Raw genomic sequence first — 26,922 nt, 5'->3', positions numbered from 1 at the left:
CAGGACTTCAGCGCTCTGGTCTCTTTAGTGTATACATTGGTCCATACACCTACACGCCGTCAGCTTAGTAGCTTGATTCTGTGATTTGCTACTTATGTATTATTTTCACATTTGTATTAACTAGTACAGGGGTACACAACTAGCTCCACTTACCGGGGTCTATGGAGGTGATGGCCTGGGATGAATAGCAAGATTCTTGTTTGTAGGACTATTTATACAAGACAAGCAGAAGGACCCGATTTCATACGGGTATATTTAATTTTTTTAGTTTGTGTAGTGGCTCCATAATCATAGGTTGGTTGCTGTGAAAATCTGGTGTAAAGATATGTGTAGAAGAACCTGCTAGTTTCCATTGGTCCAAAAGCGTCAGGTGATCATGTGTATCTCAGTTTGGATATCCGTGAAAATCCTGCGATGGTTTGTTATGGAAACCTGGAGTAAAGCTGTGTGCATATGGAGACTAAGCGCCTGTGAGCTTCTATTGGCTGACAAGGGACATGTGACCAAGTGTATGGCAGTTGGAATATGAGTGAAAGACTTGCATGTTTATTTTGGCTACTGTAGGTCGATGTTTTGTGATTACTGTATCTCAGGAATGGTACATGCAAGAGAGCTGAGACCCGGTCTAAAACCTTCCCAGACACCTGATGTGCTTGTGTGCCAAAATTGGTGAGGATCCATCCAGTCGTTTGGTCATACATAAAGAACAGACAGAAACTCAATTTTATATTTGTAAGAGATTTAATAATATTTGGTAGTGGGAAAACTAGACGAAACCCCGAAAATGTCAAAGCCTCTGAACTGATTCATATTCCAAATTGGCTCCCAGTTTCAAAGCCTAGATCAGCTGATTCAAACTCCAGGTCAAGCCCCTAAGGTTATTCAGAACTTAAACCAGACTCCTCAAAATATTTGAGATCCCCAGATTAGACCTCTAAATGTAGTCGCACCACAGGCCAAACACCTAAAATTTATTAAGACCACAGACCAAACACTTTGTATTAAAGGGGTTATCAACTTTCTAATATTGATGGAGAGGTTTTCCATATTAGATCTTAAAGGATCCTATAGGCAGAACCCCAATAGATCAGCCGCTCCAGATCCTGGTAATGTTCACATGCTGCTCAATGGGGCATCGCTGCAGTACCTAAAGCCGTATCTATGCTTTGTACAGTGAGTGAACAGTGTGGCTCCTGACATTACCAGGAGCAGCTGATCTGCAGGGATCTTGGTTGTCAGACTCACAGATGTAATATTGATGATCTAGCCTATCCTAAGCATAGGGTATCAGTATTAGAAAGTGGATAACCCCTTTAGTATAGACTTAAAACTGCAGCCCGCACACACCGCATCCTGCCCCTCGCCTCCTTTAGGACCTTGTGTGCTGGGCCCGGTGGTGGCGGCGGCAGACCAGCTGTCATAGATGCATTGGAGGAGACTCTGTCCTCATGCTTTGGATCGATGATGCTAAGTTTGTGATGTCTGGACAGCTGGCATTCTTGGGCCTGATTCAGATTGTGCTCTGCCACTTGAGCAGAAGGCCTCAGCTCTCTACAAGGCCTAGTGCTATTATCATTTTCTACAGAAAGGTTAGTCGTCCCCTTTGCCCCAAGGCAGTTTACACTTTGCTGAAAAAGGCCGTTATGGCAATTTCCAGTGCTGGAGGATAATATTCCTTTCATCTGACCCATAGTTTGCTTGTTTGAGCTGTAAGAAAACTTCCTTTGTTTCCCTTGTCTGCTTTGTGCGCTAGTTGAAGGACAGGATATTCTTGTTTTCCAGTCCAGGCCTTTACTTGCATATTACATGTGTATTTAAGTGGCTGCGTCTCCCTATCTAATTCTATGGCTTCATAAAGAGGTTAATTAATTTCTTCTTACATCTCCAGGTCCCTTAACAATTAAGTCTGCGCAGTTAACATGGTGGCCCGGCCCTTCCCACGGTATCCGAGTGTCCGCGATAAAGACGTAAAAGTTAGGCAACAGGGGCATATTTCAGGGGACATAGCTGCAATGTATTTACAGAAAATATCGGTCAGGCCTAGAAAGGAGTCATATAAACAGACAGTAGATTTGTCAGCACTGTCAGTCTGCAGGGTTTTCTGCATTTCTCTGTGTTTCTCAGTGTAGTGGCCAGACTAGGTACTGCAGCACAGCTCTCACTCAATTGAATGCTAAGCTGCAGTGACGCAGGTCATCCATTACACAGAGAACAGCGCTGTCTGCTTCCTGCTCCATTCTCTGTGTCCGATGCTGAGAACAACTGATTCGTGAGGGTGAAGGTTGGTGGACCCTCACCAATGTGATATTGATAACCTATCCTTAGGATAGATCATCGATAGTTTTAGCCCAGAAAATCTAAGTGTTCTATGGCAGACAAAATGGGGGGAGGCTCCTGCTGAAGCTACATACAAGTAGTAAGAGGGGGAAATGGCTGATCTCTTATGGAATATATAGAAGATTTCATTCTATAATATGTATGTTGTGGAAAGGAGAATTTTGAGTAAATTGGAATTGGATTACCTCCCCTGCATCCCCTCTATGCCTTACTGAATATGCCAAATTTCTCCAGTTTTGTTGCAATAAAAACTGGTTCAGGCGTTTTGTATACCAGCAGCACTTGTACTGTACAAAGCCGTCTTTGAGAACAATGGAGATACTTGGAGATGACAGTTCTGATACTTGGTGAATGATATTGTGTCTCTATTCTATATCGTGGCGATCTTCTATATCGTGGCGCTCTTGTATATCGTGGCGCTCTATTCTATAGTGTGTTGCTCTTGTACATCGCGTGGCCATTATAAATTGTGTGTTTGTGGTTGAATTACTTTTCTGTAACGAGAGTGTAATTTCTCCTTGGAGATTAATAATTTTTTTATCTTGTCTTTTCATGTTTAATTGTAGTTTGAGAAAAAATAGCATCAAAGGGAAGGATGAGATGCAGGAAGGAAATACTGTGTTATTTTCTGTGCATATTCTGATTTCAGTGTGGTGTATTGAGTCAAGTGTTCCCGTAATGTGTTGACTAGTGGTGCCAAGGACTCCTATTATCCTGCTCCCGTAACCAGTGCTTGTCACATTCTGATCCTTGGACATTTGGGAGGAGAGTATATTGAGATGGGCCCAGTCTGACAGCTGCTAGCTAAGGACTCTTCCAGAGATCCCCATAGACTGAGAGCAACTTAGGCTATGTTCACATCTTTTCCTTCCAGGGGTTCAGTTTTAAAAGGACAGATACCGAAAGTCCCATTGTAGTCAATGCGGTCTGTCTCCGTGCGTAACTGCGGTTTTACCAGCCCAAGTCTCCATTGTTTGGGTCCCCTGATGGATCTGAGCTACAGAGTTGCAGTGCTAGTGCGACCCTACCGTCACTATGTTCCTCCCTTCTCAGCTGGATCTACCTTAGGCCTCCAACCTCTGGTCCTAAAATCCCCACTTAGTTGCCATCATTGACATAAGATTCTCTTGCTTTCAAGGGGTTGTCCAGTTTAGAAAACCCGTTATCATATATCTTGGGAATTGGCCAGAGTGGATAAGGTTTTTCTCTTTCTGGAGGACCTATCCTGTTCTGCGTTACACAGACATCCCAATGATGTACATGGGCGCAGTATAATACTACTTTGGTCGACATTGCAGGGAAGTTGAATACTTTTTGCTGGGTTTCCCGACAGAGGGTCCCAACTTTTTATTGTCAAGGGGCCCTCTAATTGAGTAGTGATGGAAATAGGCTGAGAACCTCTTTAGTATGTTTTTTTTTTTTTTTTTGGTCAGACAGGCTCAAAGTTTGTGTGTTATGTCCATACTTATGAGCTGTGCACTGCCCCCGTCTGCCAGCAGGGCTGTGGATTTGGAGTTGGGGTGGAGTCAGTCGGGAAAAAGTTACCAACTCAATCAAAATAAAATGAGAAATTAATTTTAATGCCATTATATAATTGTTGACGTTGTATATTTATATCTGACCATTGCTGTCAGTCCTATATAGGAGTCTAATCCCGCTGCCCCCACAGCCCTGCCTGCCAGTAAGACAGGTGGTGCGAGGACCCGCTCATCATGTGACCTCTCTGGTCCTTCTTGCACGTCCGCACCGGTCTGATCACTTCAGCTTGTCTATGGTGTCTGCACTCTGCATTCCCGTTGTCTCATGACAGCTGCACCGGTGACCAGTCATTTATTAATAAAGTATGTGCCCCCCATCATTTGGGAGCTCTTACTGCAGACAGAGAACAGGCAGGGCACAGGTATTAGGCTGGCGCAGACTCCGGGGACGGCTGGTTGTCTAGCAACATCTTTTAATAGATTTGTTAACATCTCCAGTTCTCCTTTTACAGGTTTTCAATATTTGCAGCTTTCACCGGTTTTACTTTAGCCACAGATGGGTTTTATAGCAAGATCTCGAGAAGTTATTTTATAAAGTTGTTTATTGTTTTTTTTTTTTTTCATTGTGCATCTCTATAAAGAGTAAGAATATGTAAAATTATACAGAAAAGAAGAGCAGGCGTCTTATGTGGACGTTGTAAAGTGCTGCCTTTCTATTAGACGTCGCAGCTTCACAATATTATGTTCTAGATATTAGTTATTACATTGTTATTGTGCTGGAGGTCTTGTACATGGCTTCAGTAGAGATGCCATTGTCCTATTATCTGCCGTCATCTGTGGCACTGTACGTTACAGCAATCTGGTGCCGATCAGTTTATGAAGCACAGTTGTTTGATGATTCCCCTCCATCTTGTTGTTGAGTTTAATAGCGGGGCCCCATGTTGTGTCACTGCCATGGCAAAACCGCAGTATTTTACAGCCACTGCAAAATGGATGGGATGCTAGCGAATCCTGTCGACACATTGCAGAAAAATATGTGCAACCAAAACGCTGCGATTTCCAAAACTGGTGCGGTTTTGGAAATCACTGCATGTCAATTATACAAACGGAAACGCTGGCAGTTTCCCTAAAGGTATAATCTGTGACGAAAACCTTTGTGGACTTTCTGTGAAAAGTGGATTTTCGCGCAGCCATCTACGTGGGGTCTTAGCCTAACTCGGACTCTGTTTGCATATGCTCTAGTATTTCCATTGTAAACCTCAGTGTTGCCTTTGTTGAGCCCTATTCACATTAGGCTGGGTTCACATCTTCCCCCAAAAACCTGAGCAGATTCTGATGGACCCCCGTATAAGTCAGTTGGGGTCTGTCCAGCACATAGAATGGCAGATAAGGTACACCTCTGTAGATGTGAACAGAGCCTTAGGGCTAGTTCACACGGGGCCAAAGGGGCAGATTTTGACAGCGGAATCCATGTCATAATCCGCCCCTTTACAACGGTGGTCTATGGAGACCACTAGCGTTCTTTTTTCCCGCTATCAGCAACTGCCGATAGCGGAAAAAAAGAAGCGAGCTGCCCTTTCTTCAGGCGGATTCCGCAGCTCACTGAGCCACGGCTTCCGCCTGGCAGACGCAACCTCCGGCGTAGGCCCATTCATTTGAGCCGACTCAGGGGTGGAGGAAGCCGCGACATCGTGACAGGTAGTTTTTGACCATATTTTGACTTGGCTCCCCGAGTCAAAATATGGTCAAAATCCACCCCACCGCCCCCCGTGTGAACGAGCCCTTAGGGTACATCGAAACAACCTGGAATTGCAATGGAAAAAATTCATTGAGGAGTCACAATAACTTTGTGGTGAAATGTAAAGCAAAATCCACATTCTACGTATGGTTTGTGCTTATTTGCTGCATATTTTACCCTATACATTTTAAAGGTGAGAATATGTAGCGTATCGTCCCTGTGTGAACATATCCTTACAGTAAAGAGAGAAAAGAACACCGAGCCGACCCTAGTGTAGTATTATCAGCACAGTCACAGAACAAAGGTGAGCAGAGAAGTGGTCTCTCACCTGATGGAGTTGTGTGGGGCACAACAACCTTTACAGTATAAATCAATAGTTGGTAGAGCAGCAGCTGGATATGTCCGGGAGACGTCGATGCAAGTAAGTAGCGGACCAGCCCTCTCAGAAGGATGGGCAGAAGAGTACCAGCGCTCACTCAAGTGGATGCAAAGAAGAACTTTATTGCACAACGCGTTTCGAGCCCAACGCGTGCACTTGAGAGAGCCTGAAACGCGTTGTGCAGTAAAGTTCTTCTTTGCATCCATTTGAGTGAGCGCTGGTACTCTTCTGCCCATCCTTCTGAGAGGGCTGGTCCGCTATTTACTTGCATATCCTTACAGTGACTGCCATAACTCATATACTGGGGATAATATCACTCCCTAGGGAGGGGGCACCTTCGCAGGCATATGGAGACTTACAAAGCCATTTTTGCTCCACTGGGGGATTATGGGAAAAATATGCAAATCTGTTTTCCAAGATGTAGATAGGAAATCAGAGGGCAACAAGCAGAGGCACGGATTTCCTATCTACATCTTGGAAAAACAGATTTGCATATTTTCCCCATAACTCGTATACAAAGTATTTAGTAATAAAGTAATTGATGTGTCGCCAGCCGTCTATATGGTATTTATCTATAGGTAGAGATGACTGGCTCACCACGTGTGAGGTGATATGAGTTTGCCGTGTGCTTAGCATGTTGTGCGTCTGCTGTCTTGGCTCGGCGTGTGGTATACAGCCTTGTGCGGCGCGGGCATTCATCCAGGCACTGACTCTAATAGAGTTTGCTCAGTTCTGTTTGCTTCTCCCTGTAAGGTCTTGTTTACCTTGAGGAGCAATTCTCGCTCTGTCGCCTTTGCAATCTAAGGCTGAAATAGTCGCTCCCAAGTCTAGATTGAGGTCGTCTACCTGTAGGTAATCTGACAAATGAAAGCCCAATTATTTTATACAGCCCTTTATATGGGCAACGCAGAGCTCCTGCATGTACAAGTAAAACTATTACTAGATCCTTCTTTTCCTGCCATTATTTTTTGATGACATTGCCGTACTAAGTGTATGTAGTCAGAGGCCGGATCCCATGGGAAGCAGTCAGCCGTCTTCTCAGTCCTCATTCATGAATGTTGTTCGCTGGTATTTAAAGGGGAAGTTTATATTTTGTTTAATTCATCCAGATATCAAGCGGATTGTTATGAAAAGTGAGATCAGGCCACAGGGACATCAGAAAAACAGTCTTTCTGCTGTTTATATAGAGCCAACATTTTGCAACGTGCAATTCCGACCATCAGTACCTATAATGGATCCGGTGTTCTGCTTCTCTATAACCTGTATATTTATATCTGCCCGATTCCCACAGAACTGAATGGGATATTTGGAAAGTATTCTTTAAAGCCTGCTAAAAATCTGCCTACTAAAAACTCAGTGTAAACGTAGCCTTAGGGCTAGTTCACACGGGGGCAAGGAGGTGGATTTTGACAGCGAATTTCGCCTCAAAATCCACCGCCATACAATGGTGCTCTATGGAGACCACTAGCGTTCTGCCCTTAGTTCAGGCAGATTCCGCGACTCGCTGAGCTGTGGCTTCCGCCTGGCGGCAGCAACCTCCAGCGTCGGCCCATTCATTTGAGCCAACTCCGGAGGGGGAAGCCGCGACCACGATGGTTGTGGCAGGCGGGTTTTGACCCGAGAGTCACACGGCTCCCCGCATCACTCTCGGTGCCAAAATCCGCCCCCCGTGTGGACGAGCCCTTAAAAGTGAACCTGTCAGATGATTTCTGCTCAGAGCAGGACATGATGGAGGAAAACAAGTCGAGCTCTGTAATAAGATAGTTTGGAATACACAATAGAGAGTAGATGGGTGATGGCTGAACAACTGTTGAGTGATCAATCACCTGATAAGCAATTGGTTTGCCGATACAGTCATATCCATTTAGTTCATTTTGGTCATATAAAATGGCCATGTACATATTAGGGAGTCATCTGACAGCTATTAAATTGGTATAGGCACCTTAACAGTAAAAGATTAGAGATGAGCGAGTAATATTCAATCAAATACCTCCCTGCCATAGGTATTCGTGTAAGCGGGCGAACACCAAGGGGTTAAACGCATCGAATATTCGATGCGCTTAACCCCTTGATGTGCGCCCGCTTACATGCATACTTATGACGAGGAGGTATTCGATCGAATACTACTCGCTCATCTCTATAAAAGATCTTTTGTCAAGTTATCACATGAAAATTTCCGGTACTTACCCGGTCGGCTTCTTTCCAGGGTTGGTAACAATGATCGTTCACTGATAAAGTTCAGCAGGTAAACTTTCATTACGGTTGAAATAATTTTTGTTAACCTTACCCTGATGTGTATGAGCAAAGCAGAACAAACCCTGCCGGACTCCTAGGAGCGCTGGTGAGAGTCCTGAGAACTCCGCCCACACACAGTGATCGACAGTGCTCACTGTATCACAAGACCAGCAGTAATAATGAGAAATTTGGCCAGACCATCGCATTCCCTTGGCACTGCCCCTTGTCAGAAAGGGGTAAGGGCAGCATCAAAAAATTCATTTATGCTAAATTTTTTGTGCAAATGGCATTTAAACAGACACAGTTCCAAGGTCTGTGACCTTTTACCCCCCAAAAACCTGGCATAACGCCCTAAACCTGCCCTGGTCTCTGGCTCATGCTGGCGCTGGGCAAAGTGCAGTTAGTAGTAACACTATATACAGTATACAGCCATATAGTCTTGTTACTAGAGGCAGGGAGTAGTAATGTCCTCATGGTATAATATGCTGAAATATTTAAGACTTCAGTTCCCCTTTATAGACACAGTGATTATACTGTATACGGCTACATGTACACATATGTACGCTTACACATGCTCTGAATTATCCGGATCATCCTCTTAAGATGAAAACATCAAATAAAATGTAAAGTTTTTCTCTGCACAAGAACCCGATCTCTGTGTAATGTTCCTGGATCACACTCACATTTCCCAATGAACAAAGGGCAAGGTGTCGTTGTGCCGCGCCACACCAAAGTCTTTACACTATGGAGAGCTTTGTATGCCGAGATAGAATATGTTTTTATTGTGAAACCTCGCCAAAGAACAAAAGACATTAAAGCCTACCTGTCAGTTCACTTGGTTCTTATTAGTAGCTGCCCTGCGGCCATGTCTGCAGTGTGAGAGGATCTCGGTGCTGGGATTTTCTTTCCCCGACTTCCTATCATGTACCGCACACGCATGACCAATGGGGAACACTGTATTACCTTTACATGTTAACCCTTTCCTGTCTCCCGTTAAAGCCAGGTTTAGGATTCTTACCCAACGCTGTCGAATTAGTTGTCCAAGGGATGTTATGCCCGCCCTTCTGACAGTGGAGGGATATCGGTGCCGAAACTAAGGTCATCAACATCTCCGGCATCGGAGCACATACCAGCAAAGATGACAGTGCTTTCCATTGGTATATAATACCGCCAATGTCGGAGGACATGAAAGGTCCTCTCAGCATTATTATGTCTATATAGCCTCTACTTCCATTACTGCAAATGGTGTATCCTCCGGGGGTAAAAATTATTTTTAATAATGGAGAGAGGATTATTTCTTACTCTTTCCAAAAGAAATGTTAGCTGGGGGTGGACATTGAAGTGTAACATTCTTGATTCTTCTTTCTCAAGGCATCCTCTGTTGGGGGTCCTAATATATATATATATATATATATATATATATATATATATATATATATATACATATATATATATATATATATACAGTGGGGCAAAAAAGTATTTAGTCAGTCACCAATAGTGCAAGTTCCACCACTTAAAAAGATGAGGCGTCTGTAATTTACATCATAGGTAGACCTCAACTATGAGAGACAAAATGAGAATACAAATCCAGAAAATCACATTGTCTGATTTTGTAAGAATTTATTTGTAAATTATGGTGGAAAATAAGTATTTGGTCAGTAACAAAATTTCATCTCAATACTTTGTTATATATCCTTTGTTGGCAATGACAGAGGTCAAACGTTTTCTGTAAGTCTTCACAAGGTTGGCACACACTGTTGTTGGTATGTTGGCCCATTCCTCCATGCAGATCTCCTCTAGAGCAGTGATGTTTTGGGGCTGTCGCTTGGCAACACAGACTTTCAACTCCCTCCAAAGGTTTTCTATAGGGTTGAGATCTGGAGACTGGCTAGGCCACTCCAGGACCTTGAAATGCTTCTTACAAAGCCACTCCTTCGTTGCCCTAGCGGTGTGCTTTGGATCATTGTCATGTTGAAAGACCCAGCCACGTTTCATCTTCAATGCCCTTGCTGATGGAAGGAGGTTTGCACTCAAAATCTCACGATACATGGACCCATTCATTCTTTCATGTACCCGGATCAGTCGTCCTGGCCCCTTTGTAGAGAAACAGCCCCAAAGCATGATGTTTCCACCCCCATGCTTTACAGTAGGTATGATGTTTGATGGATGCAACTCAGTATTCTTTTTCCTCCAAACACGAAAGGTTGTGTTTCTACCAAACAGTTCCAGTTTGGTTTCATCAGACCATAGGACATTCTCCCAATACTCTTCTGGATCATCCAAATGCTCTCTAGCAAACTTCAGACGGGCCGGACATGTACTGGCTTAAGCAGTGGGACACGTCTGGCACTGCAGGATCTGAGTCCCTGGCGGCGTAGTGTATTACTGATGGTAGGCTTTGTTACATTGGTCCCAGCTCTCTGCAGTTCATTCACTAGGTCCCCCCGCATTGTTCTGGGATTTTTGCTCACCGTTCTTGTGATCATTTTGACCCCACGGGGTGAGATTTTGCATGGAGCCCCAGAGCGAGGGAGATTATCAGTGGTCTTGTATGTCTTCCATTTTCTAATTATTGCTCCCACAGTTGATTTCTTCAATCCAAGCTGGTTGCCTATTGCAGATTCAGTCTTCCCAGCCTGGTGCAGGGCTACAATTTTGTTTCTGGTGTCCTTTGACAGCTCTTTGGTCTTCACCATAGTGGAGTTTGGAGTCTGACTGTTTGAGGGTGTGCACAGGTGTCTTTTTATACTGATAACAAGTTTAAACAGGTTCCATTACTACAGGTAATGAGTGGAGGAAAGAGGAGACTCTTAAAGAAGAAGTTACAGGTCTGTGAGAGCCAGAAATCTGGATTGTTTGTAGGTAACCAAATACTTATTTTCCACCATAATTTGCAAAAAAATTCTTACAAAATCAGACAATGTGATTTTCTGGATTTGTTTTCTCATTTTGTCTCTCATAGTTGAGGTCTACCTATGATGTAAATTACAGACGCCTCTCATCTTTTTAAGTGGTGGAACTTGCACTATTGGTGACTGACTAAATACCGTATTTTTCGGACTATAAGACGCACTTTTTTTCCCCAAAATTTTTGGGGAAAAGAAGGGTGCGTCTTATAGTCTGAATGTGGCGCCTGGCATCCGCTGTAATAGAGAGGCGGAAGCCAGCAAGTGATAGACGCCATTACAGGTGCCGGGGCCTGCGACATCGCTGCGCTCCTCTGCCCTGAATGAAGCCAGCAGCAGCTCCTCCGTCCCCCCGCCGCTGGCTTCATGCAGGGCAGGGCAGCGATGTCTCAGGCCCCGGCGTCTATCCCTCCCCGGCATCCGCCTCTCTAGTACAGCGGATGCCGGGTCTGCAGTCTGTGTCAGCGGCCTCTTCTCCCCCGGGGCCGGTCCCCACCGGCCCCGTACCTGTAAAGTTGCAGGCCGGCTCCTGCGCGACGATATCGCAGGAGCCGACCTGTCCCGGTGACAGGTGATAGTTTAAAAAAAAAAAAAAGCTTTAAAAATATAAAATAAAAATATGAAATAAATAAAAGTTATAAATCACCTCCTGTCCCTAGAATATATATATAAAAGTAGAAAATCATATATAATAAACCACCGGGTTTTTTTTTCAATAAAAGGTGATCTAAGCAATAGATATTCCCCAAAATGGTATAACTAAAAAGTACTTCTGGACCCGCAAAAAAAAAACACTCTATGCATCCCCGTACAGCTGCAGGGTCACCTGTCAATGTGGCCTTGCAGCTGTTGCAAAACTACAACTCCCATATATTAAATATTTTACCAGTTTTTGCTTCAAATTTTTTTTTCCCTATTTTCCTCCTCTAAAACCTGGGTGCGTCTTATAGTCCAGTGCGTCTTATAGTCCGAAAAATACGGTACTTTTTTGCCCCACTGTATATATATATTAGATGGTCAGTGGGTTTTTGGTCAACAGGGTTCATTGAAAAGGGCATGAGTGACTCCAGCCTGCTGATGGCGCTGATACAGTAATACTGTAGCCTCGCACTATAGGGGGTTGTACATGGCTGGTATTAATCTAGCACGGCCTATAAATATGGAGGCAGCGCCGCTACCTGTGCTGGAATACTCCTCTCCGGGGATACATTGGGATCTGCGGAGATGGAAGCCTCCAGTTCCCGAGACGGCTGAGAAGTCTTGAGTAATGAGTCAAGGCGGTGCAGACCTTTATTGGAAGCCCGCGTCCCTGGCGATATACAGACACGAAGCAGGAATAGTCTGCCTTCACACCAGTAACACTTACAGCACATGGATTATTGCAGTATTACATTTTGTTACATGGATGCATGTGTGATAACCAAGCGGCAGCGAATATGGCGGCGTCCCGCAGGGATTGTCACCTAGCATTGTTACACACAGCGAGATTTCCCTGCCATGCTTTCATCTTCTAGTTTGCATTACTGAGAAACCAAGCAGATCTCGCTGTACAAAAGCTAGATGACGGTGTGAATTGTGCATAAGTCTTCATTATACCTTGAATGCATTTTCATTTGTACACATTGTAAGGCCTAAATTATTCTTTTATAGGAATTGTATTATTTATTTTCCTGCATTTGGGCACTATAGAGGGCGCTGCATAGTACGGGGAGTGGATGTAACCCCGAATAGCTGATCATTGAACTTGTATGGCCAGTGTGTGTGGTGTAATGGTCAGTATGGACTCATGTGTTTGTGAAATGATCAGGGGTTGTTCAGCCCTTGATCCATTCCTATTGAGATGTGTAGCTTAGGGGTCATCCACATGGAGTATTTTGGCGTGGATTCTGACTCTGAATCCGCACAGAAAAAATAGCCTCCCATTGACTTCATTGGATTCCGTTTTCCGCACGGAACCCATTGAAATCAATGGGAGGCTTTTTTTCCCCCCATTGATTACGATGGGTGTCGTGCGGAAAACGGAATCCATTGAAGTCAATGGGAGGCATTATTTCCACGCGGATTCTGACGTGTGTTCCGCTTCCAAATCAGCGCATGGAAACTCTGTGTGAATGCCCCCTATAGCTGGTCATAGACATGACTCATATCTGTATCTGCGTCTTTGGCCAAATTAAATGGAACTTGGTAGGAAAACATTTCATTTATGTGTCAGATCTAAGTTAAAATATATATATGTGTGTGTTTTTCTATATAACTGGATTGCCGCCTGTGCTTCCTCTCGGCTCTCGACTTTCTAAACTGTTTTTCTAATTTTGTCTTTTCCTTCTTTGCAGAGGAGATAAAGCATGAAGCGGAAAAACAAAGGTACGCCATTAGCATTTTACATATTTTATTTTCAAAGAAAATTTCCTCCCAAGATAAATAATAACCTCAGACTATACTGCTTGTCCCTGAGAGCTTCAAAGCGGTGCCGGCTTCTGTGTCTGTTTAATGAAGATTTCTAAACTAGGAAACCCTGCAATATTCTTGGGTCCTATACAGATTATGGGTGTCTATGTCAGAAGTAGTCATAGCGCTCCGTTCATCCTAGATTGTAAGCTCTTGTGAGCTGGGCCTCACTGCTATTGTTTGGTGTGTTATTTCTTTGTCACATTGTAATGTCTCATATTGTCCGTCTGTATGTCCTCTGATTTGTAAAGGGCTATGGAATAGGTTGGCGCTATATAAATATTGTTATTATTATTATTAGAGATGAGCGAACACTATTCCAAACAGCTGAACTCACATCGAAAACTATTTGTTACCAAGTCTTATCCCATTGTTGTAATACGTGATGTGAAAATACTCTAATAATAGCTTTAGCGTATAGGGATTTGCTTTTCTCTGTGTAATAAATCCAATGTTTCCATATAATCTTCATATTTTCTTACATATGTGACTGCGTTTTAATGGATATTTTCTTTATTTTCTCTCAGTCCTCCCCAAGGAGATGCAAAGACCGGTTCTAGCACCCTTCCTCCCGTCAAATCAAAGGCTACTTTTATTGAAGCCGACAAGTACTTTTTACCATTTGAGCTTGCATGCCAGTCCAAATGCCCGCGGATTGTAAGCACATCTCTGGATTGTTTGCAGGTTTGTATTTTCCTTTAATTTATTGCTATAAATACAAAATGTCAGACAATAATGCTTAACAAATCTATGGATTGCAGAAAATTGCTCTTTCAAGGGTTGTTCCAGGTCATGTTTTTTTATTCTTTTAATTATAATCGTCGCACTAATATAATAAACCTCGCACACCCAACCGTCTCTTTATGTGGAGATTCAGTGGAGAATCTCTGTTCGGATGTATGTTTGCTCGGCTACTGATTGGCTGACCTCGTGTTCAGGTCAAAGGTCAGGAAGACTTACAATCTATGGGGGAAGGGGGTAGAGACAGAAGGAGAGGGGGAGACTGTACAGATGGCAGTGAGGTGATAGTGTTATTGGAGGTTGTAGGCCCTTCTTGAAGCCTGTGATTGTCGGGGTCAGTCTTGTGTGTCGTGGTAAGGAGTTCCAGAGTATGCACGAGAGAAATCTTGGAGACGGTTGTGTGAGGAGCGGATGAGGGCAGAGCGGAGTAGGAGGTCATTGGAGGATCTGAGGTTACGTGTGGGCAGGTAGCTGGAGATTAGTTCAGAGGTATATGGAAGGGACAGGGTGTGGATCGCTTTGTATGTTAGCGTTAGTAGCTTGAATTCAATTCGCTGGGCTATAGGTAGCCAGTGGAGGGACTGGCAGAGGGGAGCAGCCAATGAAGATCGGGGGGTGAGGTGGATTAAGCGAGCAGCGCAGTTTAAGGTGGACTGGAGGGGGGCGAGGGTGTTTGCTTCAGTGTTGCCAGAGTCTCTTCACCGGATGCCCAGTCGAATTGATAGGTGAGTATGTACGTCTTTTTATTTTAAGCTTCCTTAGGCTGAGTTCAGACGAGGTTTTTTGGTCCCGAATTCAATGTGGAGGAAACCTCAGATTCCGGACCCAAAAAACGGCTAGGTGGGTCTGGATGCCAATGCAGTACACCGGCATCCAGTTCCGGCATTCCCCTCCGGTTTAGGCCCAAGTGAATGTCGCAAGGCGGATGTCCGCGGCTGAATCAGCCACAGGATCCACCTGAAGAAAGAGCATGTCTCTTCTTTTTTCCATTTGATTTCAATGGGAGGCGGTTTTTTGAGCAGGATTTTGACGTGGGTTCCATGTCAAAATCCTGACCAAAGAACCCCATCTGAACTCAGCCTAGAGGGTTTAAAAAAAAAAAAGCACTAGGCAGGGATTTGCAATGTATATTAGCTGGCCCTATGTATTATAAAGCTGCATTCTATATTTGGCTGTATATACTGTATGACTATTTTTTTTTTTTTCTAACTTTTTTCTTTTGTTTAGAAACTTATTGCATATGGACACTTGACTGGCAATGCACCAGATAGCACAACACCCGGCAAGAAGTTAATTGATAGAATTATTGAAACTATATGTGGCTGTTTCCAAGGACCCCAGACAGATGAAGATGTCCAGCTGCAGATCATAAAGGTAGTGGAGCAGATGTAAATGTTCTGGTCTCTAGCTCATACATAGTGTGTACACTGAGGGTGCAGCAACATGGAGATCTGAATGTAGCCAAAGCAGCCTTCAGCCTTCAGTGTTGCCAGTGCTTTCACTTAAGTAAGTGAAACTTCCATTTACAGGCTATGACTGGCCACGCGGTAATAGAAAAGTTGGGTAACCAGTAATGAGAAATAAGCTGAAATTACTTATTAGTAAAAGCAGCGGCGGCCCCAGCCCCGAGTGCAGCTGTGGCGGCCCCTGCCCCGAGTGCAGCTGTGGCGGCCCCTGCCCTGAGTGCAGCTATGGTGGCATTCAATACCCTGTTTGTCAGCACCCTCAGACTGCCATTACAGAAAAGAAGTTTGTAAAACGAGCAGGAAAACAGTTTTTCCATTCTCCTGGGATTCGTAGAGTGAAGTGTAGTGATGCATATTTAATAAGAATTTGTGTTTCTTTGTTCCACAGACATAATCAGTTGTGAGAATTGCAGCGCAGATCTGATCTTCTGTCATATTGTACAGACAGTCCCAAACAGCCTTCGCTTTTCTGCTTCACAGGGCTGTGGCTTTCATGAAGGCAGATCATAGTTATGGGTGGCAAAGACCAAAGAACGCAGGAGGGTGTGGGGGAGGATACATACTGTATAAATCGTACAGCTGCTGATACATTCACTGCATCTTTGGAAAGCTGAGACTTTGTCACATTAATGCCGGAGGTTATATATTTTTGAGTTCCAATGACGGAACTCTAGGCATACACGGGTTAATGTAGAATCAAGCACGTCAGGTAATACTATAATACAGTGTTAGGTATGCCAATTCCCTAAGAGAGTGCACTTTGATCAAGGGATTTGGTGATTTACTTAGGCCACTTTGGCACTTTAGTGTTTTGGTCAGTGTTTAGACTAGACAGAGGAAAGATATAATGGAAAGATTTTCACCTGTTCTGAGTTTTCAACCCATTTCTGGTTTTGGCTTACAAACACTGATACAAATCACTGGCCAATCACTGACCTGTGCATGCGGCCTTAGTGTGTCATTACATGTAGTTATCACAGGCCACAAAATGAACAGGAATAGGATCCGTTCTTAGTTTTGCCCCCTACACATACCTGTAATAATACAAGGCTGTTTGTTTGGGGCCGTGGAAAATAATGGGTCAGTGTGTTAGCTGATAAAACCACAGCGAGCGCCCTAACAATGCCCGCAGTCGTATAGCCTTACTATTACAGAAAACTGCTGTCCGTGCATTAGTAAGTAAATTCCCTTTTGCAGGGGCCAGTGCTCGGCCCTACATTTGTGCATACGGTAGATTCATTCTTCATCGTTGCCAGTATACACATGGCCAGGATTGCATCAACCGACAAAGAAACACTTGTTTGTCATTGATCACATCTTTTACAAGGACATAACAATCCTGACGTTTTACCGCATATCCTCTTGTGTACATAATAATTGCAATCTGTACGCAGAAGAACAATGGTCCTAGTCATCCTTCACACCTGTACAATATGATGAATGTACTAAATTGACTAGAATTTGCCGATCAGTACGGATTATGGCAATGGATCTGTCCGTTTACATGGACATTAGATCCTGTTGTGTTTGGTGAAGGCCTATATACCTGCAGACTGTATTGGTTACATTGCAGCTTCTTTCTTCAGTTAATTTTCCCTAATTTCTCACTTTTAGGCGCTGCTCACAGCTGTTACTTCACAGCACATAGAGATTCACGAAGGAACTGTACTACAAGCAGTAAGAACATGCTACAACATCTACCTGGCCAGCAAGAATCTTGTCAATCAAACCACAGCCAAGGCGACCCTGACGCAGATGCTCAATGTAATATTTGCACGTATGGAAAACCAAGCGGTGAGTGTATGAGCGGTCCTTGTCTGACCAAACCTGTTCTGAGTCGCAGCATTTGGTACCCAGGCCACACTGCACCGCCAGCATACTAGCTGTATTATGGATGGTTTGTGGACGTGCACATGTTATGTATAGATGGAGCATGGACTCTCACATTAATTTCCATAGGCTAGACTAGGGGACTCATGTCTGACCCTGCTGTTCTGTATGTCCAGGTAATATACATGACTCTTTTCAGACTTATTTTAGAGATGAGCAAGTAGTATTCCATCGAATACCTCGCCGCCATAGGAATGCGTGTAAGCGGCCGAACACCAAGGGGTTAAGCGCATCGAATATTCAATGCAATTAACTCCTTGAGGTTCGGCCGCTTACACGTATTCCTATGGCACGAGGTATTTGATCGAATACTACTTGTTCATCTCTACTTATTATGTATAGAGCTGGATCATATGTGACTGCTCCTGGCCACGTCACGTTATCATTGCAAGCTAGGTGAACACTTCAATTACAATCCTTATCTTTTTGACATTTTGGCGTGTCTTTTTAATGGAAGAGATTGCATATAGCAGAGGACTGCCGCTGTTAAATGTGGCACGGGTTATTTTTGCTGATACTTGTATGTAGACACTAATATGGCTGCCACTAGAGTTATCTGGCGCTATTGTAAGGAAATGTAGCCGGCACTATTATATGGACATTAATATTGCAGAGGATCTTACAAGACGTCACCCTGATCCTGCAGCTTTGCGGTGTCATTGCTCCCTGATACTGTGGGTCAGTTGTTCTGTAAGTCTTAGAGTTGCAATGAGATTTAGTTTTATTTTATCTTACAGGGTGAATTTTCTGTTAATTCCTGACCGATGAGAGCTCAGGGCGACATGTTGGAAATTTCTTTAAGAGCCTTTAGCAAAAAAAAAAAAAAAAAAAAAAAAGCAGAAACTGTGATCTAGACAAATAAGAGTGCTGAGTTTCACAACTTCACATCTTGTTGCAGAATTTCTTTTTATTCTAACATTTAAGGTGACTTATTTTAAGAAGCAGTAAAGCTGGAAATGAGGGGTAAAACCAATAAGAAGACTCCTACCTCATATGCTGTACTGTTCTTAGATCTCCAGTGCAGGGCTTCAGGACTGCTTTAACCATAGGGCCAATGGCGCACTTGCCCTGAGCTCTATGGTAACAAGGGTACCCTGCGGACAGTCCTATGATTGCTGTTCCCCTGTCATGGGCAGTGGGTCAGGGCTGTCCCAGCTCATCGACGGATGAGTTTAAGACATTGGTGAAGTAGGGAGCTGTCCGTTCCCTGCTTCACCATCCAGCTGCTGTCTCTGCTCCCAGTGTCTTGGATCAGGAGGTGCTATGTGAAGTCACTTACAAGTTCACACTATGGTGGTCGGACCCACCAGGCAATATCTGCTGTGGCAAAAAGAATCGTCTGCCTTCCATTGAGATGCCATAAAAATCACACGACTGGACATCCATGAGATTGTGATACTAGCAGTCATGTGCTCCACCTGCAGTATAAATGTCACTTTGTAAAAAAGATGGATTTTTATTTTTTACCCTTTTTCCAGCTTCAGGAAGCCAAACATATGGAGAAGGAGCGACACAAACAGCAGCATCATCTGCAGCACTCTCCACTAAGCCACCATGAGCTGGAATTGCCACAGATGAGACACGTTATGGAGCAGACGGATCAGCTGACTCGGGAGCAGGAGGGAGAAATGGGCCGTCGTCCGAGTTATGTAGAAAACAATCTCCAAGGAGAAGCAGAACAGGAAAATGGATACGACGCTCAACCTACAGATAATGAGAATCCTGATGTGGACCAGCCTGTTCACACTGATGGTATGTGGTTAGTCCATCAGACCTCATGTTTCTAGGGGAGGGGTCATGTGTGTTTTTGACTCTGAATAAACCTGTTTTTTTTAACCGGACACAAAGTCGGACATGCAGGACTTTGTGTCCAGTTAAAAAAAAAAAAAAAAAAAAACGGTTTCAGCGCGGAGAGGCATAAAACTATCACGGGCGGTCACTTTGCAAACCCATTGAAGTGAATGGGTTTGAAAACTGACTGCCGGGTTTCCGTCCCCTGTCCAATTTCTCGGGGCAGAATACGGAAACCCAGCAGGACTGCCTAAAGCGGACACGGCACAGGTGTGAACCCGCCCTTACTGAGCTGTTACTAGGGAAAGTCCGTACACATTTGTATTGTAAATATGCAGAGCTGATGCATATACCAAAGAGGGCCGATGGTGACTTCAGATGGCTGTATCTTCGATTGTACACCACCTAGAAATGGTACTGGTATCACAGGAAAGCTGAGATTCTGCCAAGATTTAGGTACTAAGCAGTTGGGAATGTTTTGTTTTTTTCTTTTTTCTTTGCTACATGAACAGCTGCATATTAAGTTTTAGGTGGTATAAAACCGGAGATCCAGCCAAAATGGTAGTTACACTTTAAAGGGAGGTCAGGCATTGATAGCTGCCTTTCAAGAGGTGACACGTGAGGTACAACATTTTTTGTGAAACTGATCTTATTTGCATTTGTAATGCTATTTAATACCCAGATGTGTTCCATTTAAAGATATACAAGTTGTAAGGCAACAGTGCTTTTCTTTACATTTATCATCTTTAGATGTCATCTACCAGTTTGTCAAGGTCTCTCTTTAGTATGCCACAATACAGCTTTCATCTTCTTGTGTCATCAGCAAATACTGACGTTATCTTGTATTAGCAAGGTCATTAATAAGACAACAACAAATGGGCTGTGGTACACCACTGATACCGTGAGTTGTGTGAAATATAGGTTTATATGATGATTTGGTGTAGGATTTCTGAGTAAATCCTGACAGGACTCTAAGGGTAAGTTCACACAGAGTTTTTTGGCTAGGATTTTGGGGCCATATCTGCCTGAAATCAATGGGAGCCGCTCAGGTCTTTTTTCCGGGAGTCGTTTCTTCCGGCTCCTGGAAAAAAGAAGCGAGATGCTCATTCTTCAGGCCGTTTCACCTCGCGAATCGGCCTGAAGACACCTCCCTCCTCCGGACAAGGCCCATTCATTGGGCCTAATCTGGAGCGGAGCGCGCGGCTGCATGCCGGAACAGTGCACCGACTTTGAGTCGTGCGTACCCGGCTTTTGGTCCGGAACCTGAGGCAGCCTTCACCTCAGGTTCCGGACCAAAAATCTCCGTGTGAACTTACTTTTAAGAGAGACAGTGAGAGTCCTGATAACTCGGCCCCCACACAGTGATTGATAGGCTTCTGTATATACACTGATACTAGAAGAGCTGTCAATCATCCTGTGTGGGCGTGGTAAGCGGGCCTCTTACTGTTTCTGCTTGGCGTCCTGTCAGGATTTACTCAATAATCCCACGCCGTATCATATAAACATTCATATAAGCCCATATATATCTGTGCTCCCCTTCTCACCCTCTTCCATATTTTGCTCTGAGATAGGGCAGCTGAAATCACCGAAGGCTTTATTCATATGGCCGTGCCGTTTTTGACAGATCTAATGGCTGGTAAATCAGATATACACATCCATTTTGGTGATAGTTTTGCACCTGTTCCGTTTTGATGGCCAAGTATCATCTGTTTTGCAAGCGTTTTAACAATTGATGACTATTGGAAGTCTTAATTTTTTGACTAAACCCGCTGATCCATTTTCAACTTATGTACGTCAGTTAAAAATGGATCAATTGATTTCTGTTGTGTCTGTGTAAATGACGTGAAAAATGTATGTCAGCAACATCCTTCTCCATGGACTCCCAGCTAACACCCTCGCCCCTCTCCAATCCACCTTAAACTGCGCTGCCTGCTTAATTCACCTCACGCCCCTGATCGGCTTCTCCCCTCTGCCAGTCCCTCCACTGGCTACCTATAGCCCAGCGAATTGAATTCAAGCTACTAACATTAACATACAAAGCCATCCACAACCTGTCCCCTCCATATATCTCTGACCTAATCTCCCGCTACCTGCCTACACGTAACCTCAGATCCTCCAATGACCTCCTACTCCGCTCTGCCCTCATCCGCTCCTCACACAACCGTCTCCAAGATTTCTCCCGTGCATCCTCCATACTCTGGAACTCCTTACCAAGACACATAGGACTGACCCTCACAATCACAGGCTTCAAGAAGGCCCTGAAGACTCACCTAATCAGGAAGGCCTACAACCTCCAATAACACTATCACCTCACCGCCATCTGTACAGTCTCCCCCTCTCCTTCTGTCTCTATCCCTCTTCCCTCATAGATTGCAAGACCTCGCGGGCAGGGCCCTCTACCCCACTGTGCCAGTCAGTCATTGTTAGTATTATATCTACCTTTATATTCTGTGTATTGTATGTAACCCCCAAACGTAAAGCACCATGGAAGTAATGGTGCTATATAAATAAACAATAATAATAATAATAATAATAATAATAGCTATGACACTTCCCCAAGTGCTCGGACTTGTGTGGAAACCCAGTCTTCATAAATGTGGGACATTGTGCTCATTTTATGCTTTTTCCCTCCATATCCTATTCTCATTATGTCAACATTACTAGACCAGTCTTCAATATTCAACATCTTTTTTTTTTTTTTTTTGTTTTGTTTTTGTTTAGGTCACTCCAAACCAGATTCGGCAGTCGGGGTAGATGGTAGTCACGAGTGTGAAGAAACCGCCCAGGATATTATTCACAGTATAATAGAAGACATGCTGAACTCTGTAGTGGGAGGTGAGATCGGACTAAAAGCTATACGGGTATAAATAGTATTGGGTATAGGATGTTGCAACCATAGGGAGAGACCAGGCCAAATGGAGCATATGGCCAGATTAGATTAGATGCCCCTTATGTTAACGTTTTCCATCAGTCCTCTATGGTGTCATTTTCTACTCTCCCATCTCTATCCAAGTGCATGTTATTCTTGTGGTTACTTTGTCATTTTTAGTACTCTGGGCATCAGGTTGTGGCAATCCTTACACACTGGGTTTCCTCCTCCTACGGTATCTGCTATAGCAGTGATGTGCTCTGTTTTTCTAAGACCTGGAAGCCTGGTTACTTCTAGCAGAGCTCCATTACAGCAGAGCATTGATCTGTTATCTATAGCTTAGCTGCATTGCCTACAGTAATCTTGAGATGGTCTGAGACACGCCTCCTGTCTCCTGATTGGTCCAGGTTGTGGCTCCTTACCTCACCCTGCTTTTTTTCTTCTTAGTTATCTTCTTGGCACTTGGCTTTTTTTTCAAGGATATTTTCTTTGTGGTTATTGAAACTATAAAGTTTCTTGTGTTCCCTGTGTCAGAGCTGCTGGGAATATGCCGTTTTTAGGGCAGCGGGTTGTAATATCGTTTGCATTTCTAATGACTTCCGGCACATTGCATTCCCAGCCCTTTTAATCCTGAATGCACTTTGGCATATTCACAGCAGACAAGTCCAGAATGGGCGAGTACCTGGCCCTGGTCTCTGTCACATTACACACGTACATGATCCGTCTCCTGCGGTTCATAGAATTGCTTCTATTATTTTCCCTTCTTGGTGAGCGCTGCCTGCTTGTTGCCGCTTGTGTCTGCCCATTGTTGCCGCTTGTCATGTACACTTTTTTGCTTATTAAGCTGCATTTGTTTTTGGATGTTATTTTTTGTATGACATAAGATTCTGTACAGCCCAGCAGTTTTTCTGCCACGTCTGTGGACATAGAGGTATTATATACATAGTTACATAGTAGATGAGGTTGGATAAAGACATCAGTCCATCAAGTCCAACCTATATCTGATAAACTGTGTTTACTCCACTTCATACACAGGTGAAGAGACTGTCCTCAATGAATGTACTGCAAGGACAACAGAAGATGGCAGCGATGGGGATACTATCCATGCCAATGGCATACCTGGCACGCCGATATCTATGGCATATACCCCTTCCCTACCAGATGACAGACTGTCCGTCTCCTCCAATGACACTCAGGCAAGGATCCATTCTCTCTCCTCCACATTTATAGTGCTGAAAAAATTGCAAAGTACCAGTATCATATACTGTAGGTTTACAGTCCTGTCTACTTATTCAGTGACATAACAAGCCAGGAAGAACATATGCTCGGATATCACCTTTTCCAACACCATAGGATATTATATAGGCTTGTACACTACTGTATATAGTAATATGGCTGCAGCGTGCATTAGACTACTACATTATATCTTCTGTTTTATAATATGGGCACATTAACATAAATACTCAAAGTGCATAGTTATTTTAGTTCCCCTTGGTAGTCTTAGAAGGAATCTGTTGGAAGTTTTGACCCTTAAAAATGGGTGCCTTGAAGATCTGTATAAACATACATTAGTGTATACTGTTTAGTAGTAGCATGACTATGAAAAATTAACTCTAAACCTGAAGAGTGGACTCTAGACCTCAAGGTGGTCCTTCACCTTGACCTTGTCATTCATCTTCACCTTGACCTCTCTGCATTAACCTGATCACAGTCTTGTCACATTATGGACACATACTCGCTATACACAGGCTAAGGGCTAGTTCACACGGGGCACGGAATGGCGTATTTTGGTCCAGAATTTGAATAGGACCAAAGTGCGCCTACCATGGCTTCCCGCTCCAGAGTGGGCCCAAATCAATGGGTCTAGTCCGGAGGGTGCTTTTGCGAGGCGGACGCTGGGGATGGATCAGCTGCGGAATCCGCCTGAAGAAAGGGCAGCTCGCTTGTTTTTTTCTGTGAGCTGGAACAATACCGCTCACGGTAAAAAGGAAGCTAGCGGTCTACATAGACCTCTATTGTGAGGGGGCGGCGGATTCTGAGGTGGATTCGGCGTCAGAATTTGCCCCCTCTTGCCCCATGGGAACAAGCCCTAAGTGTACGATCACTGTGGGCCCCTCACCACGTCCACCAGTGATCAGAAGCTCAGGGGACCAAAAGTCCCCCTAAAACTTCCTTATGAGTGGAACGCCAGTGCGCTTGTGTGACTGGTGCTTTGAGCAATACCCCAACACAGGCTCTAGTCACATCTACCTGCACTTCATTTACTCATCTTGCTGGTTTATTGACTATAGGATCCTGGTAAAATCAGTGTTCAGTGGTGATAAAGTATTACATGATGTATTCCTTTCTTCTTTATAGGAATCTGGAAATACTTCAGGACCTACTCCTGGTGCTAAATTCTCTCATATCTTACAAAAGGATGCCTTCCTAGTTTTCAGGTCGCTATGTAAATTATCTATGAAGCCGCTATCTGATGGGCCGCCAGACCCAAAGTAAGTTCTAAGTATTATTGCTGATTAGAATCTCCTCTAGGTGTAAATAACTCCTTTTCAATGGCGTGTTCTCCGCTGAAGTAAAACCTCCTTATTGCCTGTCTTACATATGTCATCAATGGTTTCTTCTTATCTGTATATACTGCAGCAGTCAGACACCACATTCACACTCTGCTAAAACCTAGAGGTTGTCTGGGAGTTTAAGAAACTTGTACAAGCATGAAATCTACTAAAACTTTTTTGTTTCAATTATACTTATGGGGAAAACGCTGGCATTTCCGTAGGTATAATAGGAAGGCTGCAATTTGCAAAATCTCTCCGTTTTTGGAAATTACTGCAAAGTGGGCATGGGATTCACTAGAGTCCCATCCACATTGCTCTGACTGTAAAACGCTGTGATTTTTTTTCCTGTGGAGTTTCCGCCACGGGCAAATCGGGGCGTTTATGGCACATGTGGCCCTGGCCTTATTCCTACAGTGATGATCACGTGATCATTGTTCCCCTCACTGGCCTCCCATGTAGTCAGCCTGGATTTCAACCTTTTGCTTTGCATATTGCAATCTATGGCCTAATAATCCGCTATAATACGGTATTACTATGCTGCTGTAACACACTGAATTTTCTCATGGTGGGACTATTAAAGGATTATCTTATCTTATTTTAATGACAACTGATCCCAAAACCCCACACATGGAAATGAATGGTTGCTTTAGTTAAATTCTTCTCTATTTTTTGATACATTTTCCCTAATGGGATTTTTTTTTGCACATTCCTAATCTTATCTTGTGCTTGGGCTGTGTGTGCACACCATTGTAAAGTCTTACACGGCCCTGTCGTGTGAATGAGCACTTAGAAAAGCTCTTTAAAGTAACATGAAGTAAGAATATTATGACAGCGTTCAGATTAATAAATGTTTTGAGTGACATAATTGGAAATGATATTTCAGTGACCTGCAGAATCCGGCCGTCGGCCTATGTTGTGACATTACATAACAGGTTTATGTTTGCCTGGTAGGGGAAGAACCCTGAGTGGACTAGCTATCATCTCTCGTATTGTCTGCATATGATGTTAGTTGTGCGGTTTTATCAGCTTATCAGGGCACTTACCGTATATACTCGAGTATAAGCCGACCCGAATACAAGCCGAGGCCCCTAATTTTACCACAGAAAACTGGGAAAACTTAGTGACTCGAGTATAAGCCGAGGAGGGCTTCTTCAGCATAAAAACTGTATACTATATACGGTACCTTTTACCCCAGAAGCATCAGAAATGGCCAGGGCTATTCTCACAATTTAATAAATGTAATGCACTATATCATTTTTTTTTTTTTTGGTGTGTGTTAACATTTTCTTTGCATTGGAAATTCCAGTGACCAAATAATTTTAAAAATTTTTATGTATTAGTAAAGTATTTGCCGTACTTTTATAATGAAACCCACCTAGTGCCACCTACTGCCCATGTGCAGACTCCCTGCTTCCCCATTTACACCTCTCAGTATTTTGCATCCGTATTTGCAGAAAGGAAGTGTAATGGAAAGTGTTTGTCAGTACTGACTGTGTGAACAAAGCCTTCCTCAGTGCTGCTATGGGTTTTGTTGCAGTTGCTAAGTTCTACAGTGGGTTACCATATACGCAACAATCCCATTGAACCCATACTGATCCTTGTCATTTTTGATAGTCCTTTTTTAATTTTCCCGATTAGAGTGCATTGGAATAATGGAGACATCCCCCTGTTTTTACCTTCCATTCGTTCTTGCAGCTCCATATCTTATCTATATATATGGATATTGGAGATATATATATATATATATATATATATATATATATATATATATATATATATATATATATATATATCCCATATCCTCCTATCCTACTAATCCTATCCTATCCTATCCTACTCTCCTACTAATATTATAAATGTGAAAGTTTGTGGGTTTGGATGTTTGTTCCTCAGTCACGCAAAAACGGCTGAATGGATTTGAAATTTGCCACATACATAGATAGGAACCCCGATTAAAACATAGGCTACTTTTATCCCAGTAAATGACATCATTACACGACCGCAGTGAAGGAATGTAAGCTCACCCAACACTAAAGAACCTGTGATGACATCATCACAGGTCCTTGAGCCATTCTAGGATAGGATC

General features: G+C 43.5%; 1 protein-coding gene across 2 annotated transcripts in view; it reads left to right on the top strand.

Annotated features, from left to right (window-relative positions):
- The window catches only part of ARFGEF1 (ARF guanine nucleotide exchange factor 1), a 118,311-nt gene that overhangs the window by 32,941 nt on the left and 58,448 nt on the right, over nt 1–26,922 (top strand). For both annotated transcript variants that reach the window (XR_012715439.1, XM_075270398.1), the window contains exons 2-9: nt 13,410–13,440; nt 14,052–14,208; nt 15,493–15,639; nt 17,346–17,525; nt 19,100–19,373; nt 22,134–22,247; nt 23,317–23,477; nt 24,640–24,773. Coding sequence is in view for 1 of the 2 variants with exons in the window: in XM_075270398.1 (XP_075126499.1) it covers nt 13,410–13,440; nt 14,052–14,208; nt 15,493–15,639; nt 17,346–17,525; nt 19,100–19,373; nt 22,134–22,247; nt 23,317–23,477; nt 24,640–24,773 (1,198 nt within the window). In the remaining variant the exon portion in view is untranslated. The remainder of the gene's footprint in view (nt 1–13,409; nt 13,441–14,051; nt 14,209–15,492; nt 15,640–17,345; nt 17,526–19,099; nt 19,374–22,133; nt 22,248–23,316; nt 23,478–24,639; nt 24,774–26,922) is intronic.

Source organism: Leptodactylus fuscus, chromosome 4 (genome assembly GCF_031893055.1).
Source record: "Leptodactylus fuscus isolate aLepFus1 chromosome 4, aLepFus1.hap2, whole genome shotgun sequence".
NCBI lineage: Eukaryota > Metazoa > Chordata > Amphibia > Anura > Leptodactylidae > Leptodactylus > Leptodactylus fuscus.
This window is presented reverse-complemented; position numbering and strand designations above follow the sequence as displayed.